Source organism: Moschus berezovskii, chromosome 12 (genome assembly GCF_049115385.1).
Source record: "Moschus berezovskii isolate FMDL1 chromosome 12, NW_MosBer_1.0, whole genome shotgun sequence".
Taxonomy (NCBI): domain Eukaryota; kingdom Metazoa; phylum Chordata; class Mammalia; order Artiodactyla; family Moschidae; genus Moschus; species Moschus berezovskii.
This window is the reverse complement of record NC_142471.1, coordinates 76,458,448-76,482,605: the sequence shown is the minus strand read 5'-3', so window position 1 is coordinate 76,482,605 and position 24,158 is coordinate 76,458,448. Positions and strand designations below refer to the sequence as shown.

The 24,158-nt window shown below is 37.7% G+C and overlaps 2 protein-coding genes across 4 annotated transcripts in view; one reads left to right on the top strand and one right to left on the bottom strand.

The window, feature by feature from the left end:
- Window positions 1-870: 870 nt before the first annotated feature.
- Window positions 871-11,887, top strand: SMNDC1 (survival motor neuron domain containing 1). Its single transcript, XM_055424684.2, has 6 exons — window positions 871-1,090; window positions 2,227-2,346; window positions 7,311-7,453; window positions 8,069-8,230; window positions 10,303-10,456; window positions 10,890-11,887. Exons 2-6 carry the CDS (start codon window positions 2,227-2,229, stop codon window positions 11,025-11,027), a joined length of 717 nt encoding a protein of 238 aa, XP_055280659.1. The 5' UTR covers window positions 871-1,090; the 3' UTR covers window positions 11,028-11,887.
- A 6,243-nt stretch (window positions 11,888-18,130) lies between these two features.
- The window catches only part of MXI1 (MAX interactor 1, dimerization protein), a 93,354-nt gene continuing 87,326 nt past the window's right edge, over window positions 18,131-24,158 (bottom strand). For all 3 annotated transcript variants that reach the window (XM_055424682.2, XM_055424681.2, XM_055424683.2), the window contains one exon: window positions 18,131-20,420. In XM_055424682.2, coding sequence (XP_055280657.1) covers window positions 20,257-20,420 — 164 coding nt within the window. In that variant the 3' untranslated portion in view covers window positions 18,131-20,256. The remainder of the gene's footprint in view (window positions 20,421-24,158) is intronic.

Sequence of the window (24,158 nt, the reverse complement as noted above, 5' to 3'; positions counted from 1 at the left end):
TGGGGCTGTCCACAGCCTGGGTAACCGCCCTGGAAAAGTCAAAATAGGTTTTAAATAATCTAATCTACTGTCCAATAGGTTCTGCCACAATCTAATCAGCTTTCCTTGTAGCTCAGTCGGTAAAGAATCTGCCTGCAGTGCAGGAGACCCGGGTTCGATCCCTGAGTTGGAAAGATCCCCGGGAGAAAGAAATGGCAACCCACTCCAGTATCCTTGCCTAGAAGAACTCATGGAGAGGAGCCTGGTGGGCTGCAGTCATGGGGTTACAAAGAGTTGGGCACGACTGAGGGACTAACACATTCAGCTTTCTGTTGCCATTAATACTATTCTATTACTATGAAGCAGTGGTTCTGACACTGGAGCGGTATCCCCTAGAAGGCTTACTGAAACAGGCTGCTGAGCCAACGTTTCTGATTCAAAGGTCTGAGGTGGGTGTTGAAAGTATGTATTTATAGTGCATTATTTTGGCAATAAATTATAAATTACTGTAAAAAATAAATACCAGACAATGCTGATGATGCTGGGACCAAATTCTGAGACCCAACCTCTAAGATGAATACTGTATTAAACTCGGTTTTTTCCGCCACTCAGCACCCTGGGAACCTCAGGATCCGCCCGAATGCACCCACACCTAAAATAACCAAACCGATTCCCCATTCCGAGCCGGAACTAAGATAAAACGAAACTACATCCGGCGCCCGGCGCATCCCAGTACGTCATTTCCTACCTATGAGACCCGCCCTTCCCGTCCTCCGCCCCCTTCCCCTTCCCCGCGCCGCGGCCCACTTCACGTCCCTGACGTGATTAAGGACCGGCGGCCTAGAGGGCGCTAGGAATCACGTGAATCGAGAGACATCTCGTGAGGATTTTTAACCTCTCGCGAGACTTCACCCGTTTCTTCTATACCTCCTTCCAGTCCCCGGCGTTAGTCTTTTCCAGTTCACTCCCCCTGGAGATCCGAATTTCTAACCCGGGTTAACTAGTTGTCGACGCGGACATTGTTGTTGCTGCTGCTGTTGCTGTTGCTTCCAGCGCTGGGCTCATTTGCCCCCTACCCCTTCCCGCCGCCACTCTCCCAACCCCACACAAGGTAACGCGATGAGGGAGAGACAGTGAGGCCTCGCTGGGCCTCGACCTCTCACGAGTTGAACCGGAGGCCAGAAGCCGAGGCCGCGATGGAGACTCCCGGGCGCCGGCCTCCTCTTCCACGCAGAGTTGAGCCCTGAGCGTCCCTGAACGGGGTTGGGCTGGTCACAGGAGGCATCTTAAGGACTCCCTCGGCCCTTCTGTGCGGAGCCTGTTTGAGGGTGGGGCTCCGGCTCCTGGGGCCTCGGCCCCGTTCTTGTTTTCGGTTTCCTTGGAAGCTGTTGGAATTTCGAGGTCTGAAATGGTCGAGCTAGTTGTGGCGGGCTTTGAGGTGTAGGGTGACTGAAGGGGAGCAGCCTGGCTTGCACCAACCCTTTTGAAGTCCTTCCAGGTTCCGGGCTGTGGTTGGTCGGGATTTGTAACACAGACGGGTCTCGGGAACCCGGTACGTTTGCTAATAAAGCGAGAAAGAATTTTCTCTGGTCTTATTTTCAGGAGAAGTACGAGTTGGATTTGGTGAAAGGCACATAGATTGCCTAAATTGGAGAGCATCTGTGATGTTTCTTTTACTACAGAAAAATGCATTGGCAGTACTTAAGTGACTGGGTGAAAGATTTTTGCACTGTGGAGAAGTTTCTGAACATACTCGTATTATAGCTTTTGTGGAGAAAGTTATTTGTGTAGTTAGTCCAAAAGCCATTTATTTATATTTGGCTTTCTAAGTACTTTTTAGCCCTTAAAAATCGGAAGCCTCAACTCTTGGAACAGTTTAGTGCCTTCTGTTTTATTTTTTGATGATGATATAGCAGTCCTGTTCCTTGAGCCTAACACAGTGTCTCTTCCCTGTTAATAGTTTAAAGAAAATTAGAAATTATTCTCCTTTTTCCTCTTACCTTGTTTTCTGTTTCTATATGGAATACATCTTACATGTTTATAATCTTCAGAATACTTGAAGTTTGTTGTTTGGCGCACAGCTTCTTTCTGAACTGGAAGTAAAGGTAGTAGTGATAAATTATGCTGCAGTGAATTATAATAAGGAGTTGGGAACAAAATTGTTAAGGGTTAATTCAGGCCGAAAAAAAAATGTTTATGTTTTGGTTTTTTGGTTCTGTTTTCATGACTTTACTCTATTTTCACCAGATGTCAGAGGATCTAGCAAAGCAGCTGGCAAGCTACAAAGCTCAACTCCAGCAAGTTGAGGCTGCGCTGTCTGGAAATGGAGAAAATGAAGATTTACTAAAATTAAAGAAAGATTTACAAGTAAGTATGGGGCGATACTTAATAGTTTCATTGCTTGAAAAGAGTATTTCTGTGGCTTATAAGTGGCTTATTGCCTAGAATCTACAGGTACCCATAATACCTTTGGAGGGAGTGTTTCTCCCCTTCACACTCTTGTGTGTCCATGTGTACACCCTCAGAGGCGTACATGGCTTCTAGGAGAAGGGTTGCTGCCTCAGTTTGTGTGCATCAAAACAGTTGAAACATTGTTCTTTGTTGTGTCACCCTTACATGCTCTTATAATTATTAAAAGTAAGAGTTAATTTTATAAGTCACTATCACTCTAGAAAAAGAGATACATATATTTGACAGTGGATAACATTTCTGTTTTTAAAGACCTGGAAAAGGAATTTTACTTCAAAGGATAACTAAAATTAAAGGAGGAAAATATAACCTAATCAGGTTATATCAGATTCTTTTCAATGCCACAAGATTTCTTTGAAAATGAAATAGAGCACCCATGCCAGAGATCCTGTGTGTGTGTAACAAAGCTAGCTCTAGTGCCTGTGTTGAAAACACATAAAAATACCTAAAGAGATGTTTGTTTTCTGCATAAATGTTACATAATGTTTGAACTTAAGGCTAGGTCTTATATGTAATTGTTGACACTTGTTAGCAACTTGAAATTAAACCGAATCTATGTAAAAATGAAATCTCAATTTAATGTGTTATTTTTGTCCTGGAAGAGCAGTAAGTATGAAACCGGCTTTTTAAAACTTGCTCTGGGGTTTCAAGACAAACATAAAGCCATAGAAGTAAATATCTGTTATTTCTCACAACACTAGGTTGATTAATAAAAACACCATATGTAATATTTGTAAATATCTATGGCTTTTCATCTAATTCTGAATCTGATTTTTTTGGAGAGTTTTAAAAGATGTTTTGATTAGATGACTTATCTTCACTGATTCAAAACAACTCGAATCATCTTCATGCTACATATCATTTCTCTCCGTTTATATCATCCGCTTGCCAATTAAAATGATCAATATTTTAGGGATAGTAGAACTGCAAACAAACAAAACTTATTTGAAATGGGGTCCAGATTCACAATTCTAAAGGAGCTTACCTGGGCATAATTTAAATGAGTTGAATATTTTCAGGTTCAATTTCTGGATTTAGGATAGACGTGCATGAAGTTATAATAGTATGTTATTTAAAAAACAAACACAAAAACCAGGGTCTCTCTTCAGTATGTAGTAGTCAGGCCAGTGGATTTCAGGGAGCCAGTCAGTAAGAAAAAGATGTTTTGGGAGCAGTTTCTCCCATCTCAGGCCAACTTTCTGCTTGTCTCAGAGAGCCTGACCTACCCCCATCTCTTTCTCTCTCTTTTATCAAAAACCAACTTAAAAAGCAGTCCTTTTTTCCTTTGAAGACAATAAAACATTGGGCCAATGTTGTATACGTTGCTTCCTGTATTGGCAGTAAGAGGGAGGGATATATGTGGAACTGGTGGAGCAGGGAGTTGGGAGTGAAGACAGCATTATTTTGAGTCTTGGTATTTTAGTATTTCTGGAATATATTTCAGAGTCTGGGCAGAATTGTGTTAGGACATGATCTATAGTGGAAGTACTATAGGGAGGGAGACCATTGTTGTAGGCATTGTGGTAACCAGGTAAATGGTTTAGGGTTCAGTTAATAATGACCTGGAGATCATTCTGTAAAATATTTTTTTTTAAATAAACATTTTGAAAAACATTGTCCAATAGAACTTTCTGTGGCGATGGAAATGTTCTATATCTGCTGTGCATTATTATAGCTGCTAGGTACATGGGGCCATCAAATACTTGAAATAAGACTAAGATGGCTGAAAAGCTGAATTTTTTGTTTAAGTAACCATATGTGGCTACCATATCAGATGGCACAGATTTAGAAGTGCACGTTCTAACACTTCAGTTAGCAATAACAGAGAATGTTTTTCCGACCATTCTTGACCTCAGATTCTTTTCCTCTCATGGGGAAAAAACAATCATTTTGGTTACTAGATACAGGTTTGTTTTTGAACTGAAAACTACTCAAAAGATGGAACTCATCGTTTAATATTAGATAAAATTCTGAAAAATGTTTTGCTGCTTCTATTTAGTAGTTGTTATCTCCATTAACTATAGCTACAGCTTCTGTTTTGTCATAGGTTTTTATTTTTAAAAAAATCCTTTTCCTTCTTGCTTTCTGGGATATGCCTTGTGCCACTGGTATTTAATTCTACCTTTTATATTTGCTGAAAAGTCTTCTCTGATGACCGAGTTTGTAGTCTCCTTTATTTTTTTGTGTTCCTTTTATGGAATATCCTTACTCTGGTTAAGAATTTGTTTGCACTTTCATTTATGCAGAATCCTTTTTCTGCATTTTTTCCAGTGACTTTCATTTTGCCAGTAAGGCTTCTATGTTTATCTCTTAACACACTGTCTTTCATATAAAGTTACTAAGTAGTCAGCAAGTCAATCTTCTGAAATCCTAATTTGTTTTCTTTTTTCACTTTAAAGAAGTGAGTTTACTAAAATCCAGGCTAGCTAGTTGACTAGCTCCCCAGGCAGTCTGTGATAATCACAAAAATAGTCAATTTGTTAGGCTGTTTTGCTGAATAAACTGGTTCTAAAGGAGGCAGGGGTCAAGTCACTTGTCTCATATATTACAGTGGCTCTCTGCATCCCCGAAACGCCTTCCTTCAGTAAGCAGAGTGCTTGAGTGCACCCCCTTTGACCTGCTGATATGTAGATCACAACATCTGATGCTTCCTGGAATTGCCGATTACTGTAACTGCTGCCCATCTGTCAATGAAGGAGCAGTTTCAGAACTCAGACTTGGGGGAGGAAAAGTAATTAATGGTATGTACCTTTAAGAACTCCCTCATACATGAAATCATATTTATAATACTTTGGTCCATATGCACATGTGAATAAAAAAAAGACATTTAGAAGGGTCTTCATAATTGTTGGGAGGGGTATGTACAACATGGCAAAGTGAAAAGACAGCTAGAAATAAATGCTCTGGATTTTTAAAGTGTCTTTTCAGTGCAGGGCCCTGGAAATTATAACTGCACAGCTTTACAGGACCCTTCTCTTTGGTGAAAATGTATATTCTTATGAAAACATAGTGGAAAGATGTTTTATTCTAAGAGAAGTAGAGTTCTAAATCTTGAGATCTAAAAACACAGACTTCATGTTTGTGCATTAGTAGTCCAGTGATCCCTAGTTAAATGGAATTATTTAATAATAGGAACTGCATAGGCTTTTGAGTCATACTTAACTGGATTACATTCCTAGTGCTAAAAGTGGTTAATTGAAAACAAGACTGGATAATTTACTCTCCTTTGTGTAGTACATCATCTGTTTATTTGGACATCCCTTGCCTATTTGCAAAGGATTATCTAATTAAAAGGTGTTTGAATGGCTATTTGGCACCTAATAAAACTTCATTAAAGATATTAATCTACTGAATTTTTAACTTAAATCTGAATCTTCTAGTATTTTCACTCGTAAAATTTTTTTATTCATAAAACTGATCTTTCTCCAAGGGCTTTAATAATCCTTTTTTTTTCCCCATTAAGGCTCAAATATAAGTTTTTAAGAACTAGCTGGGAAGATTTAAAATCTTTAGGAGATAAGTAATATTTCACTTGCTTGGCTATTATTAAACCTCAGTGGGAGCCAGGAGAAACTGAATACAGAGTGTAACTTCGCTCATTTTTCTCCCAAAACATACAGTGTGATGTTTAAGGTATTTTATATGCAACAGCAAGGATGAGTCTTCATCAGAGTAAAAATATAGCAGATTGGTAACAGAATCTATCAGTTTGTTTTTATTAAGTTTTTTAACCAACTCTACCAAACACCTTTGAATGAAGTCAGTAAGTGTAAGTGGAGAAGGCAATGGCACCCCACTCCAATACTCTTGCCTGGAAAATCCTGTGGACAGAGGAGCCTGATAGGCTGCAGTTCATGGGGTCGCTAAGAGTCGGACACGACTGGGTGACTTCACTTTCACTTTTCACTTTCATGCATTGGAGAAGGAAATGGCAACCCACTCCAGTGTTCTTGCATGGAGGATCCCAGGGATGGGGGAGCCTGGTGGGCTGCCGTCTATGGGGTCGCACAGAGTCGGACACGACTGAAGCGACTTAGCAGCAGCAGTAAGTGTAAGCCTAAGTTAGAAAATGTATTTGTCACACAGAAAGGCTTTGCCTACCTGTGTGTTAATATTTATTTTGCTCTTTCCTTTTAGTTGAAGCTGTGCTAATGTGTTTAACATTATAGTTTTGGGCTATTTTAAATCTGACTTGGTAATTTGCTTACCCAGATGGGGTAAGTATTATAATAAATGAATAGAAAAACTACTGTTTTTTTGTATATGCCTGTAGTATTTTAGTAGAAATACATATGAGCAGGAACATTTTTATTACTAATAATGCTCCTTCAAGTTTTTGGGGGCTTATTTTATTATTTTTTTGCATGGAGAACATCTCTGTTGGCTAGGCAGTTAATACTACTGCCAAACAGTGCCCTGTATAAAGTTCATTGGAATTAAATACGTGTGACAGTGATGATGAGATAAAAGGGATCTTGAATCTAGTTCAGTGCCTTAGAGTTGACTATTTCTCACCTTTAGAGGTATCTCTTTAGCTAAACTAGGTGGTTAAAAATAATGTACAGTGTAAATTCAAGTTCACTGTATTTCTGTTTGTATTAGAGGTTAATTAAATTGAAAGGCAACTGCCTACGTTTAAGTCCCACCACCACTGTGTACAGTGTTTTATCTTAGTTTCTCCATGGGGATAATCATAGTATCTACATCATAGTATCGTTTTGAACTGCAAATAAATATGTGTAAAGTAGTTAATGAGTGCTCCATGGTATGAGAGCTGTTACCAAAAACTGAAAGACCTTGCTTATTGAAAGTAGATGACAATGTGCATTATAAAGATAATGGTTTTTATTTTTCCTTTTTAGGAGGTTATTGAACTAACCAAAGACCTTCTGTCAACTCAGCCTTCTGAAACTCTGGCAAGTTCAGACAACTTTGCTTCTACTCAGCCCACTCATTCATGGAAAGTAGGAGACAAGTGTATGGCAATCTGGAGTGAAGATGGACAGTAAGTGTAGAAAAAAAACTGTAACTATAACATGAACTAGTAAAGTACAATGGTAAGGTAATTTTTATTCAGCTTGAACTACTCTATTTTAGTCTTTATATGGCTGATACAACTTACACAACCAATTTGATTCTTGGGTGGTTACCATTACTATAGTTTTTAGCTTTAGAGTAAGTTTTAGGGCAGAAGAATGGCTTGGATGCTAGAGGAAATAGACATGAAATAGAGGAAAGTGAATGGATTTTCTTTATTTTAATACAGTCTATAAATTCTTTTTTCTTTGGATTGAAAATTGAGTAATGGTTGGCTCTCTCAGACTTCTGTGAAGCACATATACTGAAATGATTCATATAAGAAGTATGTTTTCTCACAGAAATTGACTAAAACACATTTAGTGGATGTGTCAAAGACTTCCCGGGCAATATTTTGATTGGGACTTCCTTAAAAGCCAATGGCTAACTCTAGCTGCTCTTTTGTATTATCTTTGCCAAAGGGACATTTGATTGTATAAGTTTCATTTTAGACACATTTAGTAGTTGAATCACTGCAGTATAAGTCTTATAGGCTGAGTACTAAACCTTTACTCACCTGCTTACAGCCATGATATCTTTACAGGTGTTATGAAGCGGAGATTGAGGAGATAGATGAAGAAAACGGCACCGCTGCAATCACTTTTGCTGGCTATGGCAATGCTGAAGTGACTCCACTGTTGAACCTCAAGCCTGTAGAAGAAGGAAGGAAGGCAAAGGAGGACAGTGGCAACAAACCCATGTCAAAGTAAGTGACTGACTTTAGCATTTTAAATGTAATCTTCCCCATTTGGGTATTTGAGGTTGTCTGCAGAATCTGTGCAGGCTAGATTAGGGTAAGAAAGTTATAATACTGTTTACAATTGTTTTGAAGGTTAGCAGTGTATGGTTAATTAACAATGTCTGTTAATATGTATTTAGGTAAAGTGAAGACATTTTGGGGTTCCTGCTTAGGCATTTATTACATATTTTAATACATATTTATTAAGAGGATATCTTAAGAGTAAAATTAAGAGTATGTCTCACTAAACCAGGTTCTGGGTTCCACCACAGCAAAGAAGACCAAATTAGGCCTTGTCCTAACTGCGTTTACAATCTGAAGAATAGACACATAATTAAAGAAGAACTTTACTATAGAAGTAATGGAGGGAACACAACAGATACTTTTAGAGAACAAAGAAAAGGTAATAAGGTGCATTTTTGTCATGAGGACAAATTTCTTGGAGGAAATGACATGTAAACTGAGATTTGAAAAGGACAGATGTTGGCCAGTTAATGAACTAGAAGGTATGATCTTGAGCAAGCTGCTTACCTTCTGATTCCTCATCTATAAAACAGGGATAGTATTATCTCCATTATGGGGTTGTAAGGATTCACTGATAGCTTGAGTAAAATATGTGGCACAGTTCTTAACACATAGGCTTCCCTGGTGGCTCAGTGATAAAGACCTGCCTGCCAGTGCAGGAGACCCAGGTTCAATCCCTGGGTCAGGAAGATCCCCTGGAGAAGGAAATGGCCACCCACTCCAGTATTCTTGCCTGGGGAATTCCATGGTCATAGGAGCCTGGCGGGCTATAGTTCGTGGGGTTGTAAAGAGTCAGACATGAGACATGACTTAAAAAGGAAGTTAAACAAGAAGTAAGATTTACATTTAAAACCAAAAAATGGGGGGGAACACAGAAGTAACAGAAATCCTTTGGTTAAAAACTTGGGGCTCGAGGGTGGGTAGCTTAACAAGAGAAAGAGGTTAGAAAGGCAGAGGCCAGATCATAAAGAGCTAAAAAGCCACTGGTGCATTTCAAGTGGAGAGGATTTGATATGTTCATATTTGAACTTTTGAGGGATTACTGGCAGCAGAGAGAAGGCAGCCATTGCTGTCATCCAGGTATAAGATGATGGTGACTTGAACCAAGGGAGTAGCAGTAAGGATGGAGCTGTGTATGGTTTGAGAGTTGTTTAGGAGATGGAATTAACAGTTTTCAGTTAACTTCTGCATATTTATAACAGTTTGCTGTCTTTGGGATTTGTTTTCAGAACTTAATTTGCTACATAAATATATTTGAATTTGGGAAACTATATCATCTATTAACAATAACATTGATTTAAGCATCCCAGTAAGAAAAATAGATTGTAGAACAGGACATTTCTATTTTTAGTCTTTGACATTGAGTAAAATCCATACTTTGTGGAAGTGATTATATGATACAGAGAAGTCTGAATCATATTACCTCATTTTGAAGACCTCTGTATTCATTCCTTTGGTGATAAGTCAGCGTTAACTTAGCAGGAATTACTGAGAGAACTTTTAGGCTCTGATTGGAAAACCCTAGTTGTTTTTAAGAATTGCTAGCTATGATTCCCTTTGTGCTGCTGAGCTCTTCCAATCTAGATGAAAGTTTTATCTGCATTGAATCTTTGCATTTTCCAAATGCAGCATATCATACTTGCTAACTGCCCATTTAAAAATTGATAAAGGTTTAGTTAGCTTTTCATGTTGAAACTCATCTTTTGCTTGAAAGAAAACTTGGAAAAGCTATGTAAATGACAAAAGTAAGTTGAAGTATTGGATTTAAATGGGTAATAGATTACTACAGTTGTGTTTTAAAAAAAAAAGCTTCCACAGATACTGTATATTCCAAATAACATTTATTTATTACGAGTCCTGAGTGACTGGCATTGATGTTAGTGCTTTTATTTGTGGAGGGAAAAGTGTGTAAGCTTATTAGATTTTGGGGTTTCTTTTGCGGGAGAGTGGTTGCACTGAAGTCATGTTTTAGTTGAGGTCATTTGAATTGACATTTACCTGTTCTGTCCACACAGAAAAGAAATGATTGCCCAGCAGCGTGAATATAAAAAGAAGAAAGCTTTGAAAAAAGCACAGAGAATAAAAGAACTTGAACAAGAAAGAGAGGACCAGAAGGTGAAATGGCAACAGTTCAACAACAGAGCCTATTCTAAAAACAAAAAAGGCCAGGTTAGTAAATCCTTTCATCATACATACTTTGTAAATTTGCAGAGCGTGGCTGTCATTAAAATAACTTTAAAATGAAAAAGGTTCAATGAGATTTAAAGAAATACAACTGGATCTTGAATTCGGAACCCTCTTTAATCTTCTTTTTGACTTACTGAGTATAAAATATCCCCATTAGCCACTGTCTCTGCAGTGGAAGCACTGTGACTGAATTTATATTAGGAATTACAAGAAATCTAGGTTATTTTCTTTTTTAAACTAAAATTTGAAAACCTGTTTGCTATCTTACTTAGAGTGTATTGAACCTTACTTACGTTGGGTGTCACTGGAGGATTTTTTGATCACTCAAGTTTTCTTGATGTACTTTTCCTTAAAGGTGTATTTTGAAATTTTATTTTTTTCCAAAACCAATCAAGAATTTTTTTTTTCTCTTTAGGTAAAGAGGAGTATTTTTGCTTCACCTGAGAGTGTAACTGGCAAAGTTGGAGTAGGAACTTGTGGAATTGCTGATAAACCTATGACACAGTATCAAGATACCTCTAAATACAATGTTAGGCATTTGATGCCTCAATAATCAGAAAAACTGTTGGATTTCATCTCTGCAGGGCTTTACATTTACCTTTTTATCCTTATATTTTTCTAAAGGTAAATTATTTGTTAGATGAGTAAAGAAGATACCATTGTTGTCATTGTTTGACTTCAATAGAATGAAACTTGAAATTGCATTTAATAACTGCTACTCATTTAAACTTTTTTTTCATTACTACTACCAGTTTCCTCAAAGTTTATTGGATAAAGCAACTTTTCTAGATAAATGCTGCATAAATACAGCACTTAAATGAATTATTCATCTTCCTAGTATCAGGTACCCACTTAATGGATGGTAAATACTTTTTGTAAAGTTCTAACTGGGAATTTTCAGATGCTTTGAACTTGCCACATATTCTAGCAATTCCCTGGAACATCAAGGCAAAATACCAATGTGCTAAAAAGAATTTCTCTTCATTGTTTTTCTTATCTTCAGCTTAAATTTAGTTTAGTTTCCCAATTAACCTAAAACTAGGTTAATTGGGAAATGGCAGTTTTCTTTTTTGAGGTTTTTCTCAATAACTTGCTTCCTAAGCCTATTAGGCCATCTCTAAAATTGATCCAGCTCTTTATTCTTTTCTTTGAATTTTAGTTTTATGTAAGAAACCATGTTTAGGACCAGCTACCTTTTCTAATGTTCTTTTTTTTTTTTGTACATTTGCTTTCCTCCTATGTTCATTTTCACTTACGGTAGTGGTGACATTTTTTGGATGTGTAATGTTTATATGAGAAAACAAAAAGCTGATGTATAGCCCTGTATACAATGTAGATACTATTTTTGTAAAAAAACAAGGCTAAATTAATGAACAAGAGTACTGAATGTTTCATCATTAAAAATTTACTGTATTTCTTGTGCATTAATCTGACCATAATTTCCCTGTATATTATGTTCATGTAGCTGAGTTTATAATTTTTGTTAACTAGATCAAGTTGTCAGCATTTGTTGGTAAGTGAACTTCACAATTATCCTGAGTTGAGTTTAAGCCAAATATATGCATAGAAAAGGGTCCTCCTATTAGTGGAAGAAGATGATTTTTAAGATGTGTGTTAATTTCAGTTTTTGTATGTTTAACTTTTATTAAATAAAGTGTTTTTAAAATCTCCAGGGTGTGTTAACCAATAGGTAAAGTCTTAGCTGCCAGCTTTGATACAGTGATTAAGCATACGTCATTTCCACAGAAAAGAATATTGAGTAAGTAATAAAGGTTTCGGTAAATCTTTATGTACTCCTTATATTGGACATAAGAAATTGGATCCTACAGGACAAACTAGTTTTCTTTTTAAGGGCTGTGTTTAATAGAGATGTTTGTAAATTTTTGGTAGAAGGACAAAATAAAATTTTTTATTTCATGAATTTTAATTTTTTTGGTAGACCTGTGCGGCCTTTGGCCCTGTGGGCCTTCCTTTTACAAAGGCATATGGCATGAAATCAAGAGCTCTTGTGTCAAAGACCTAGATGTGACCCTTTGAGAAATCCTGTTTTCAGGATGATGATAGTATCTCTGGACTAAACTTAAAAATTAGGAATCCTGGGGAGACCTGTCTCATAGTGGGAAGCTGAAGTTGAGAAATGCTTAGTGAGAAGCATGATACCAATCGTATTTTACAAATGCAGGTGGTTAACCTCTCAGTGTTCTAAAATCAAATATGCTGCTTAGTCTTATGAAGGCTGTTAGAAAATTTAATGTAGAGTTTCCCTGCTTGTCAAGAAAGGGGAATTGAAGCTCTGAAACTGATGGACTGAACCATACTTAATGGCCCCATGTGGCTATGGTTGCATTTGTCTTCTCAGAACTTAACATTTGACTTTGCATTTGATTTTGTCATTGACTGCTTCAAGGGAAGGACAGTCTTAACACCTGCCAAAAAATTTTTTTTAAATTTTACTTGTGGCAATTTTCTGAGCCCAATTATGAAGACTTAGGCATCAAACCAAAATGAAATATATCCATTTAATGTAACAACTCATTTTTTAAAATGCTTGTTTTTTTCACAGTGAAGGGTGTGCATATGTGTGTGGCTTTCCATTGCAGTGCAGTTTTAATGCTGTGTCTGCCTTTAAAATAGCAAGGGAAAACCATTAAGTGACAAAGGAAATTCATAGTTTTTAAGTTGTGTGATATCTGTAGATTGTGATTATATGAGGTGAAAAATACCACTTACAAATTAAGCCACGTATTTTTAAAGCTTTGATTTGAATTTTTGCTTCAACTTGATATTAACTGAAATAGAAGGAAGAAAATCTATTAAAACCAATAAGGTTTTGTATTTGTTAAAATACTTAGAGTTCAATAAACATGCACTGGATTACATTAAGTATTTGTATTATACTGTGAAACCACCAAGTAGTATAAATGGTAATTTCCAAGTTCAGTAGTAAATGTAAACATTCTTTATATCTAGGATTTTTGAGTTGCAAGTTAAACTGAATTTTTACTGCAGTGGAGAGGAAGAGCATAGCAGGTACAATAACAGGTAATACCATAGTTAAAACCAAAGTTACTGAATCCCCTTATATTATGATCTTTTTTTTTTTAAAGCATATCTATATAAATGTACTCATAAGAAACATCTCAAGAGGTTCAGAAACCAATATTGACTTTCTATGAATTTGTTTTGGCCTAGCCAGAGTAAGTATTTTAAAAAAAGAACCAACACAGATGAAGGTGTTGGACTTCTGTGAGGGTCTTCACTTACCTTTCAGCTTACGTATCTATTAAGTTGGTGCAAATGTGATTGCGGTTTCGGACCGTGAATTTTAAGTCATAACTAGGGTCAAACACATCTTTATTAATCAAAATAGGAACCATTACAATGAACACATTTTTGCCAATGAGAAATAAGTTTATTCTTAGTATAAAAATCTATGCCTTGGGATTCAACGAGTTCTTGGAAAGCATTTTCTGCCTCCTGCTGGTTGTGGATGCATTTTCCCTGCAAAAAAAATTGTCAAGATTCTCAAAGTGGTATCTGGTTGGCGAGAGGTCAGGTGAATAAGGAGGATGAGGCAAAACGTCATAGCCCAATTCATTTAACTTTTAAAATGGTTGTGCAACTTGCAGTTAGGCCTTGTAGTGGAGAAGAATTAGGCCTTTGTTGTTGACCAATGCTAGTTGTAGGAGTTGCAGTTTTTGGTGCATCTCATCAATTTGCTGAGCATACTTCTCAAATGTAATGGTTTCGCCAGGATTCAGAAAGCTGTAGTGGATCAGACCGGCAGCAGACCACCAAACAGTGACCATGACCTTTTTTGGGTGCAAGTTTGGCTCTGGGAACTGCTTTGGAGGTTCTCAGTCCAACCACTGAGCTGGTCATCCCTGGTTATCATATAAAATCCATTTTTCATCATGTCACAATCTTGAGAAATCGTTCGTTGCATAGAATAAGAGAAGACAATACCTTAAAAGAATATTTTTGATTTTGTGGGCAGTGCATGAGGCACCCATTAACTGAGCTTTCTCACCTTTCCAATTTACTTCAAATGCTGAACGACCATAGGATGGTCGACGTGGAGTTCCTTGGCAATTTCTCATGTACTTGTAAGAGGATCAGTTTCAACGATGGCTCTCAGTTGGTTGTTGTCAACTTCTGATGGCTGGCCACTACGCTCCTCATCTTCAAGGCTCTCTCCTCCTATGCAAAACTTCTTAAACCACCATTGCACTGTACGTTCATTAGAAGTTCCTGGGCCATATGTGCTGTTGTGAGTTGTCTCTGTTGCTTTACAACTCATTTTGAACTCAAATAAGAAAATCACTCAAATTGCTTTTTGTCTTAGTATTATTTCCATAGTCTAAAATATAAAATAGCAAGTAATGAGTCACTAGCAAAAAAACAAAAGCATGAAATGCACATTAAAATGATTAAGAATGTATTCCAATGTCAAAAAAGGTCAACAAGGCAGAGTCGCAATTACTTCTGCACCAACCTAAGTTTCTTTGTGTGCGCCTTGAGCAGGGAAAAGCAGATCTGAGAATAATGCTGGGCTTCTGGTAGTTGATAGCTGAACTTACTAAAAATATCAAATTTTGGATACTTAAGTCATCTTTTAGTTGCTGGAAAAAAAAAACAAACTGGCAGTTTACTTCCACCAAGCACTTGACCAGTTCATTTTTACAGAACCAGTGCAGACTTGTTACTGGAATTATTAAAATTGTAATTTGTTTCCCCAGTTAATTTTAAAGACCACAGCTAAATAAGCTATGGTTATGCTCATTAGAAGAAAAGGGTTTTTTTGTTGTTGTTTTTTTAATGTTTGAAGAGCTACTTTCTCAAAATCATGATTCTTATTTTGCTGGCTCATGATTTTCCTTTTTTGGTGGAACTGATGTCCATTTGTTTTTTCCCCCTTTTAAGCCCTGTAACTCACTTTAGCAAGATGCAGTGAATATCTGAGCACAGAAACAATGCAGGCTTAGAGGAAACACTTGACTCGGGAGCAAACACTTGACTTTGGAAAACTAGTGTTGAAGTCTGAGATCCACAGCTAGGCTAGTCTTTAATAGATGGTAATTGTCCAGTTGTTCATTGCCCAGAAGTATGTGGGAAGGAGGAGTAAGTATCTGTTTGGTTCTTTTGCCCAGATTTTTTCCCTCCAAAAGCACTGTCAAGTTTAGCTGACCTAGCTTTCAGAGTGAGTGTGATGAAGCTGCTAATTTAGAAACAACTGACTTCTTAAATTTGTATTATATACATTTTAGAGGTATTTTATGGCTTTTGTGGTTTTACAATGCTATTCTGTGCCCTGGTGTGAAAATCTGGAATATCCCAATTATTGTCCTACTGGTAAAGACTTTTAAAAGCACTCCTCCATAGCTAAGAGCTTGAGAAAATAGAAGATTTCAAAATTATAGGAAGTTGGCAGAACTTTAAAAGAGCTCTATTTTAATTTTAAGTCATTTTCCCTAATAATTGATTACTGTATGAAAGGGTAAAGGGCTTCCCAGGTGGCACTAGTGGTAAAGAATCTGCCTGCCAGTGCAGGAGACGAAAGAGACTCTGGCTCAACCCCCTGGGTTAGATTGTCTGGAGAAGGACATGGCAACCTGCTTCAGCATTCTTGCCTGGAAAATTCCATGGGCAGAGGATCCTGGCGGGCTACAGTCCATGAGGCTGCAAAGTCGGACAAAACTGGGTTACTGAGCACAAAGGTAAAACAGAAGGAAGAACTGAAGCTGTCAACCAGTACTCTATTTTGAACTACACTTACTATTTAAAAGTATCAGATGTATTCCAAAAGAAAACTAGTTTCCTGTTAGATCTAGTACATAGGCCAATAAGATTCTTTTTCATGGTGAGGCCAGCACTAAAATATTAACTGGCGCACTGAATTTATCGTGGAGCAGTTACTATCAGTGTATAACATACTCAAACTCAGGTCCTTTTTTTAGGAAGACCAGGTAATCACTAAAACCAATGATAACATGACTCTTACAAAGCCTTTATTTAAAATTTTCTATGGGATGTCAAAATTTACATCTTACAATGTATAACCTGCCACAGAATTTTGTGAAAATGAACCATTTTATTAGGTCTTTTTTGGGAAGACCCAGAGTCAGAATAACTAAAGTTCATGGTTAAAGATGAAGAGATTAGAAGGTTGCATTCATCAGAAAAAGCAGAGGAGTATATACCTCTTAATCTAGGTGCTACAAGCCCCTAGATTGTGGGGGTGGGGGTGGATTACCTATATCAGTTTTAATCCTTAACAGTCTTTCAAAATAGAGGTAGTATTTTAAACAACTTTTTCAGGAGGAAACAGTCTCCATGAAGAAATTTAGTAACTTGCCCAGCATCCTTAGCAAATGTTAGAACTGCTATTTAAATGTAGCCAAAACCCTTGTTCTGTTATGCAATTTTTGGAAGGAGCTATGGAATATTTTGAGGTGGAAGGATAATAGAAGAAAGAGAAAGGACTAAGTGGAAGAAAACAAACCCTCGAAAAAACCTTTACCAAGAGGGTAAACAGTTGGTAAACCTTTACCTAGAGGGTAAACAGTTCTCAAGAGAAATGACCTGTCCATGTGAACTTAGGTTTAGAAACTTTGCCTCAGTAATTCTCACTGCCTTTTAAAATCCCTTCATAGTACTAAAAGCTGTTGTTGCTTCCCAGGTGGCACTAGTGGTCAAGAATCCACCTGAAAATGTGAGAGATGCAAGAGAAACGGGTTTGCTCCCTGGTCAGGAAGATCCCCTGGAGGAGGAAATGGCAACCTACTCCGGTATTCTTGCCTGGGAAATCCCATGGACAGAGGAGCCTAGTGGGCAACAGTCCTTAGGGTGGCAAAGAGTCAGCCATGACTGAGTAACTGAGCACACATTATAGCACACAGATCTTTTATATAGGGGGCAATGTTAACTCAGGTTACTGAGGATTAAATGGGACCCTCCAGACTGGTTTTCAATTTGAATAATAGTGTATAGCCAAAGTGGTGATGGACAGGGAAGCCTGGCATGCTGTGATTCATGGGGTCGCAAAGAGTCGGACACGACTGAGCGACTGAACTGAACTGATATAGCCAAAGGGATTCCCTAAAAAGTTATTTGGAGAACAGATAATGATAAATGGCTTTGTGTCCTGCCTGAAGAAATTAAAATTATTTGGTCCATTAAACCATCTGCAGTTAGGTTACATGGAATTATCAGTCAAGAAGGCACTATAGTTGTAAAACTATAGAACAGGAAATGGCAATGATTCTAAACTGCCATTAATTCCGACCACTATAGTAGTATCAACATGGACACTGAAAGAGATAGTTGCCTCTCAAGGTGTGGATGTTCATTCGTATTTTTTCCTTCATAGAGAAGGGTGGTACAAAAAGCACTCGGGTATTCTTCATTCACAATTTTTATTTCTTGCGGTTAACTTTTTGTATCTTCAAAGTCAGTTTGTCTTTTAAAAAAATTAATACTTATCGTACAATCCATCCCCTTCCCCCAAGAAAAACAAATTCAGGTAAGGAGTAATTTAGGGGGCAGTTGCAATAGGTCCTATAGGTTTGTGACAGAGGCTTCCCAGCCCACCATCCTGTACATATACAGCAAAATGGCAGCACCTCAAATTCACCTAAATGAAGTCCCAAATTCCAGCCCTAGGCAAGTGATTCGAGTGAATGCCATGGGAATAACAAAACAGAAACTCTGTCACTGGCTTCCATTTCCTTTCCATGGTAGTTAGCAGAGTCTTCAAACTGTCTCCCTTGGGAAAGTCACAAGGAAGCATGTAGAGGAATATTTTGCCTTGGCCAGGAGTAATTATAAATGAAACCAGAAATAATTTACCTGGGCCACAGAAACAAATTTCTTTTACCATGTTTTGCATTAAGTCCCCAGCACCTGAAGTAGCAAGTTCTAATAATGGGCTTCTAAAGGCATGCAGTTTTTCACACATCTACTTCAAAGAATTTCTTTCACTCAAACATACCACAATCAAGGATAAAATATTTCTGGAGGCACAGGAAGAGCACAAGAACAAACAAATGTATGATGAGGCCTTGTGTATGACCAAGATGGTTCACTTCATATATAGAAGCAGTGAGAGCTGTTAAAAGTGCTACTTACAAAGGATAGTTTAACATTATACACAAAACTCAACTGCACTGCTAAATATGGTTGTCTTTATTTTCTTTTTCCTTGCCCAGCCCTATCTCAACAAAATAAAACTACAGGACTGAAATTAACCCATTAAAATCAGCAATAAGTTATGAAAATCATAAAGCTTTTTTTTTCCTTTTTTAAGTAATTAAGGGTAGTTAAATTATTTAAAGTATACAAAGTCCAAAGAGTCAGGGTAAGGTCTCCAAGGCTTCCCAGGATAAGGGGAAGGGCCAGGGAGAAGCTTGGAGCTTGAAAGACAAAGGGAACACATGACATCAAAGTGCAGGCTAGAAATTTCACTTAAAATAACATTTCTGAAAATATTGACAAAAGCAACAATAGCACCTGCACAATGGGGCTGTGAGGAAGGAGAGAGAGACTGCCTGTAGGAAAACGGAAGCAAATCTTTACATTAAAATGAGACAAGTGCCAAACTTAACTATGTTAACTATGATAGTGTGTCTACTATAGATATCAGATGTTAAGAGATGATAAAAGGTAATGATTCTAAAAGAAAACAAAAACAGCACTGACCTTTTCTCTACTTAGCCCAGACCTCATTCATTTTGTGCAATATAAAGAGTGAGGTGTGAGGTGTTTTATCATTATCAAATGCTGCATCAAAATAGATGATTTTTTTCCCATGTGTTTTACACTATAAAAGACGTCTATGTTTTTTATGGATAAGCTTTAAAAAGATGTCATTTTGGTTTTCAACACATACAAACAGTTATCAAAATCTGAAATAAAAATGCTGCCGTGGCTCAGACCTTGGCCTGCTAATCTGCGTGTACAACTCTTCTGGCCCACGCAGACAGGCACGTGGAGCTTTTTCCTTCTGGCCCCTCAATCAGGCCCTGTGTGGTAGGGGCTGTCACACACAGGGACTGCCCCATGTGCCCAAGGGCCTGAGGGCGGCTGACTGTAGAGCTGGCGATTGGGTGCCCTAGTGCTAACAATGCAGGATAAGGTTAGCTTGCTTAGCATGGAATCCAACAGAAAGCTGAGCTGCATGATGATCCCTTTCAAAAGGCTTCATGGGAGTCTCTCCTTTTGCAGAGCATGAAATGAGCTTTTTTTTTTTCCTTTTTATAAAGAATTGATCATCCACAGGCTTCATGATAAGCTGTCCTAGGCTGTTTTAATAGCTTTTTAGCTATCCAAGATTAACGCCTGATTATCTTGTCATTACTATAGGTTTGATTCTTGTTTGTTTTTAGGACCAAAGAGCTCAGGAAGGGTTTATAATCCCATCCTTAAATGTGTCTACTCAATCAATGTGATAGGAGCAAACTAGAAAATAAAAAGAGGATGTAATCTCCAGTGTCCTCTTTCAAATCAACTAAATCAAATTGAGAAAATTTCACACACATTTTCTGCTGCCATTAGAAACTGTGATTTTCAAATATGAATATTATGAATATTTGTTCTGCTGGGGAGGCTCTGCCCCACTTTTTGCTAAGTATTTGCTTAAATAGAGGTCTCTCAACCCTTTTGTTCAAGTATAGTTTTGCTTAGCTTTAAAGAGGAGACTGCATCATGAACTCAATTTAAGAGATTGTTTGGATTGAATTGGCCCAGTGAATATTTTGCCCTGCACTGTCATGTCATGCTGGGTTCTAGGAAGTGAACGAAAGTTTGACACTGGCACTGGAGTAACCCTCGTCACTCCCAATACTCTGCAGGCTGCTGTGGTCATCAATGTCACTGATGCTGGTGGTACTGATATTGTCCACTTCTCCATGGGAGAACTCTGTGCTTTCAACATCCACTTCAATCTCCTCTGCCAAAGGGAAAAAAGGAGGAACATTAGTAATCTAGTATATGTGCACTTGCAAGAACTAACAGGGCATGAGGAAAAGTAATTACTTTTTGTAGTATAAAGGAATTATTATACAAACTTATCAGCGATCTCTTAAGAACAGAAGGAACCAAAGATGAGAAACATATATTTCAAAGATATGTCTGGTATACAGTGGTGGTCTCAATTTATGCAGCAAGTTTACTAAAGCTTTTGACGCCAGTCTGTCCAGACCTCCCACCAAAAGCACTTGACCTATTTGGGAATTAGTGTTTAATATTAAAAGATCCCAATCCTGAGTAGTTTAACCACATCTGTTTTGCCTTAAACTAGAAACTAATTCGCAGTGATGTTTAAGCAGAACTCCCTTCATGGGGGTTGGTGGGGAGGGGGAGCATAAACTTAATATAGATGAACTAGAATATGTATCCATCCAGGCCTTTGGTGGTATAGTTATAGACTTCCAGGATTCATCATAAAGATCTCTGACTATTCAGTAACCAAAATAAACCATCATTATAAACTTCAAAGAGAACACAGATTTATCTTCACATATAGCTTGAAATGAGGGCGTGAGGCTTAAGAGTCTCTGGATTATAGTCAGATCTATAGTAAAGATTATAGTAAAGGCTTCTGCTGCTGCTAAGTCACTTCAGTCATGTCTGACTCTGTGCGACCCCATAGACGGCAGCCACCAGGCTCCACCATCCCTGGGATTCTCCAGGCAAGAACACTGGAGTGGGTTGCCATTTCCTTCTCCAGTGCATGCAAGTGAAAAGTGAAAGTGAAGTCGCTCAGTCGTGTCCAGCTAGTAGCGACCCCATGGACTGCAGCCCACCAGGCTCCTCCGTCCATGGGATTTTCCAGGCAAGAGTACTGGAGTGGGGTGCCATTGCCATTTTACTTTAAATACTGGTGGTATTTAACTTTATTTCAAAAACAAAACGATAAAATCTAAATACATATGTGACCCAGCTATCTATACATACTGTATTTTAATTGTTGAATACTACATATGCAATCAGCAATATACATAAAAAGCAATACTTTTTTTTTTAAACAGTTCAAAAGCCTGATGTTTCATATTGGCACTGATTTTAACGGTTCACACTGATCACAGTTGCTTTAGAAAAGTGGATTCTAGCTGAGCACAAGAAGACAGAACAAGTTATTTTGAAGAATATAATTTTCAAGAAAGTTTTAGCAATCTTTTAAAATGCACTCAGTTATCCAAACAAACTGTACAAATAATCCTGTGAATACATAACTATTTTCTTCATATCCATTAATCCTTCACAGGCTATTTAGTGTTTCCTAGATCACAGAACACTCATCCGACCTACACTGGGGAAACAAAATCAAAACACCCTATCCAACAGAGCATGCTGAATTTAAAATTCCCCTAACAGAGGGCTGCCAGGTAAGAACAGGAGTGGTATGATGAAGACATACTACCTCTCTGAAATTTGGAGGTGGGGTGGGTACAAGGAGGAGATAATAGCAGCAAGGGCAGCTAAAGCCTGAAGACTCAACAAGATCACACAGCTTAGTAGCCAGCAAAAGAAAGACAAGGACAAAGGTCTACCTCCTTATGCAGGATTATTTCTGCTATGCCTCTCACTCATAAATGCATTATGACCTCGAGGCTCTTGCTGCTGTTTCTGGTGAACTACTGTTCACCAAGTGCCACACAAAAATAGTAAGCTTTTACATGACAACAAATCCAAGAACTCCTAGGGTTGTGTGAAAAACCTATTTGAAAGGTTCCCACAGAATATGGGAAATTCGGGTATTAAAAAGAATTAACAAGAATGACTACAGTGGATTGGGACATATTCAGTACATGAGAAAATATGAGTTTACAAGATAATCAAAAACAAAGAGCTAAACAAAAAAGTTACCTCTGGAGGTTGCTAAGGTGCCAACTCATTACTCAGAAAATTGATAAAGCAAAAACAGCACTTATCCCATCTTTCCAGTAAAGCTTTATTTGAAGGTAACCAGAAAGTTGATGAAAAAATGTTCTTTAAAGAAGAAAAAGTTAATAAACACAACAATGATAGAAAATCACTATTTTGGGACACCTAACGAAATAATGATCAAGGCAACAATCATTAATAACAAACTATTAAGTAAAAGGTTGATACATTTGCATTAATGTATCAAGATGACATCATCTGAACCCAATGACCAATGTTATCACTAGCGTGGGACAATTTAACACTGATGCACAGGAAGTACACAGCACCACCTATGAAGTATCTGTGCCTCCAAAAAAAAAACTTGAATATAATCAAACCCCTAGACTTATCAACCAGTTTACAAGAAATATGAGGGCAGAACATGTTAAATGACACCATGAAGATTCATTCAGCCACATCTAGAATGTGGGAAACTGTAAGAAGAATTATCCAGTTTCCCAGGTTCTATAACAAATAAATGGCATTGAAAAAAAAGTGGGAAAGGGAAAACTACAGAAGTATAGTTGACCCTTGAACAACATGGGGGGTTAAGGATGCCAACCCTCACACAGACAAAAATCTGAATCTACTGCCCTCCGTATCTGCAGATTCAATCAACCATGGGTCATGTAGTACTGTAGCACATATTTAATGAAAAATATCTACATATAAATGTACCTATGCAGTTTCACATTTGTGCTGTTCAAGGGCCAACTGTACCTTAAAAGGTACAAACAAATGTAGACTTTGGATTCTGATTCAAACACACCAATGGTAAGATGCCTTTTTTGAGAAAAATCTATCAGAGACTGGATGTTAGATGACATAAAATAGGGTTATCTGATTTTATTGGGTTGGCCATAAAGTTTCTTTGGTTTTTAAGTAAAAATACAAGACAGATTTTTCACTTGCACCAAGCAGTTTACTGAACAACAAATTCAGTTTTGTTCTACTACCTTCTGCCATTTTTCAGGCAGCTTCATAATTCCATCTTCCTAAAACTTGGTCTTTTTCAGTAAAGAACTGTTCCAGGTGCCTTTTACAGTCTTCCAGAGAACTAAGATTTTTTCCATTAAGAAAATTTTGTAAAGGCTGAAATAAATGGAAATCAGAAAGTGGAATGTCTTGTGGATATAGCAGATGAATCAGAACTTCCCAGTCAAGCTGTAACAGTTTTTGCCTGGTCATCCAAGAAACAAGCAGTCTTGTGGTACCCTGATGGAAGATAATGCATTTTCTGTTGACTAATTATAGATGCTTTTCATTGAGTGCTGCTCTCACTTGGTCTAACTGGGAGCAGTACTTGTTGTAATTAATCATTTGGTTTTCCAGAAGGAGCTCATAATAGAGGACTCCTTCCAGTTCCACCATATACACAAGATAACCTTTGGATGATGTCGTTGGTGGTGGTTCATTTTGCTTGCTCTGCGATGTCTTCCATTCCACATCATTGTACAGTATCCACTTTCCATTGTCCGTCACAATTTGATTTAAAAACAATGCTTTTGTTATGTTTCAGCAGAGAATCGCATGCAGAAATATAGTCAAGAAGGGTTTTTTTCTACTTATGTGGAACCAGACAAAGCGATTAACATAATCAAGTTGATGCAAATGATTTTCAGTGCTTGATTTGGATATTCTGAGTATGTCAACTGTCTCCTATGTGGTATAACGTTTACTGTTCTCAATTAATGTCTCAATCTGATTGTTATCAACTTCAACCTGACTGTGAAGCATTCTCCAGCATGAAACTTCACAA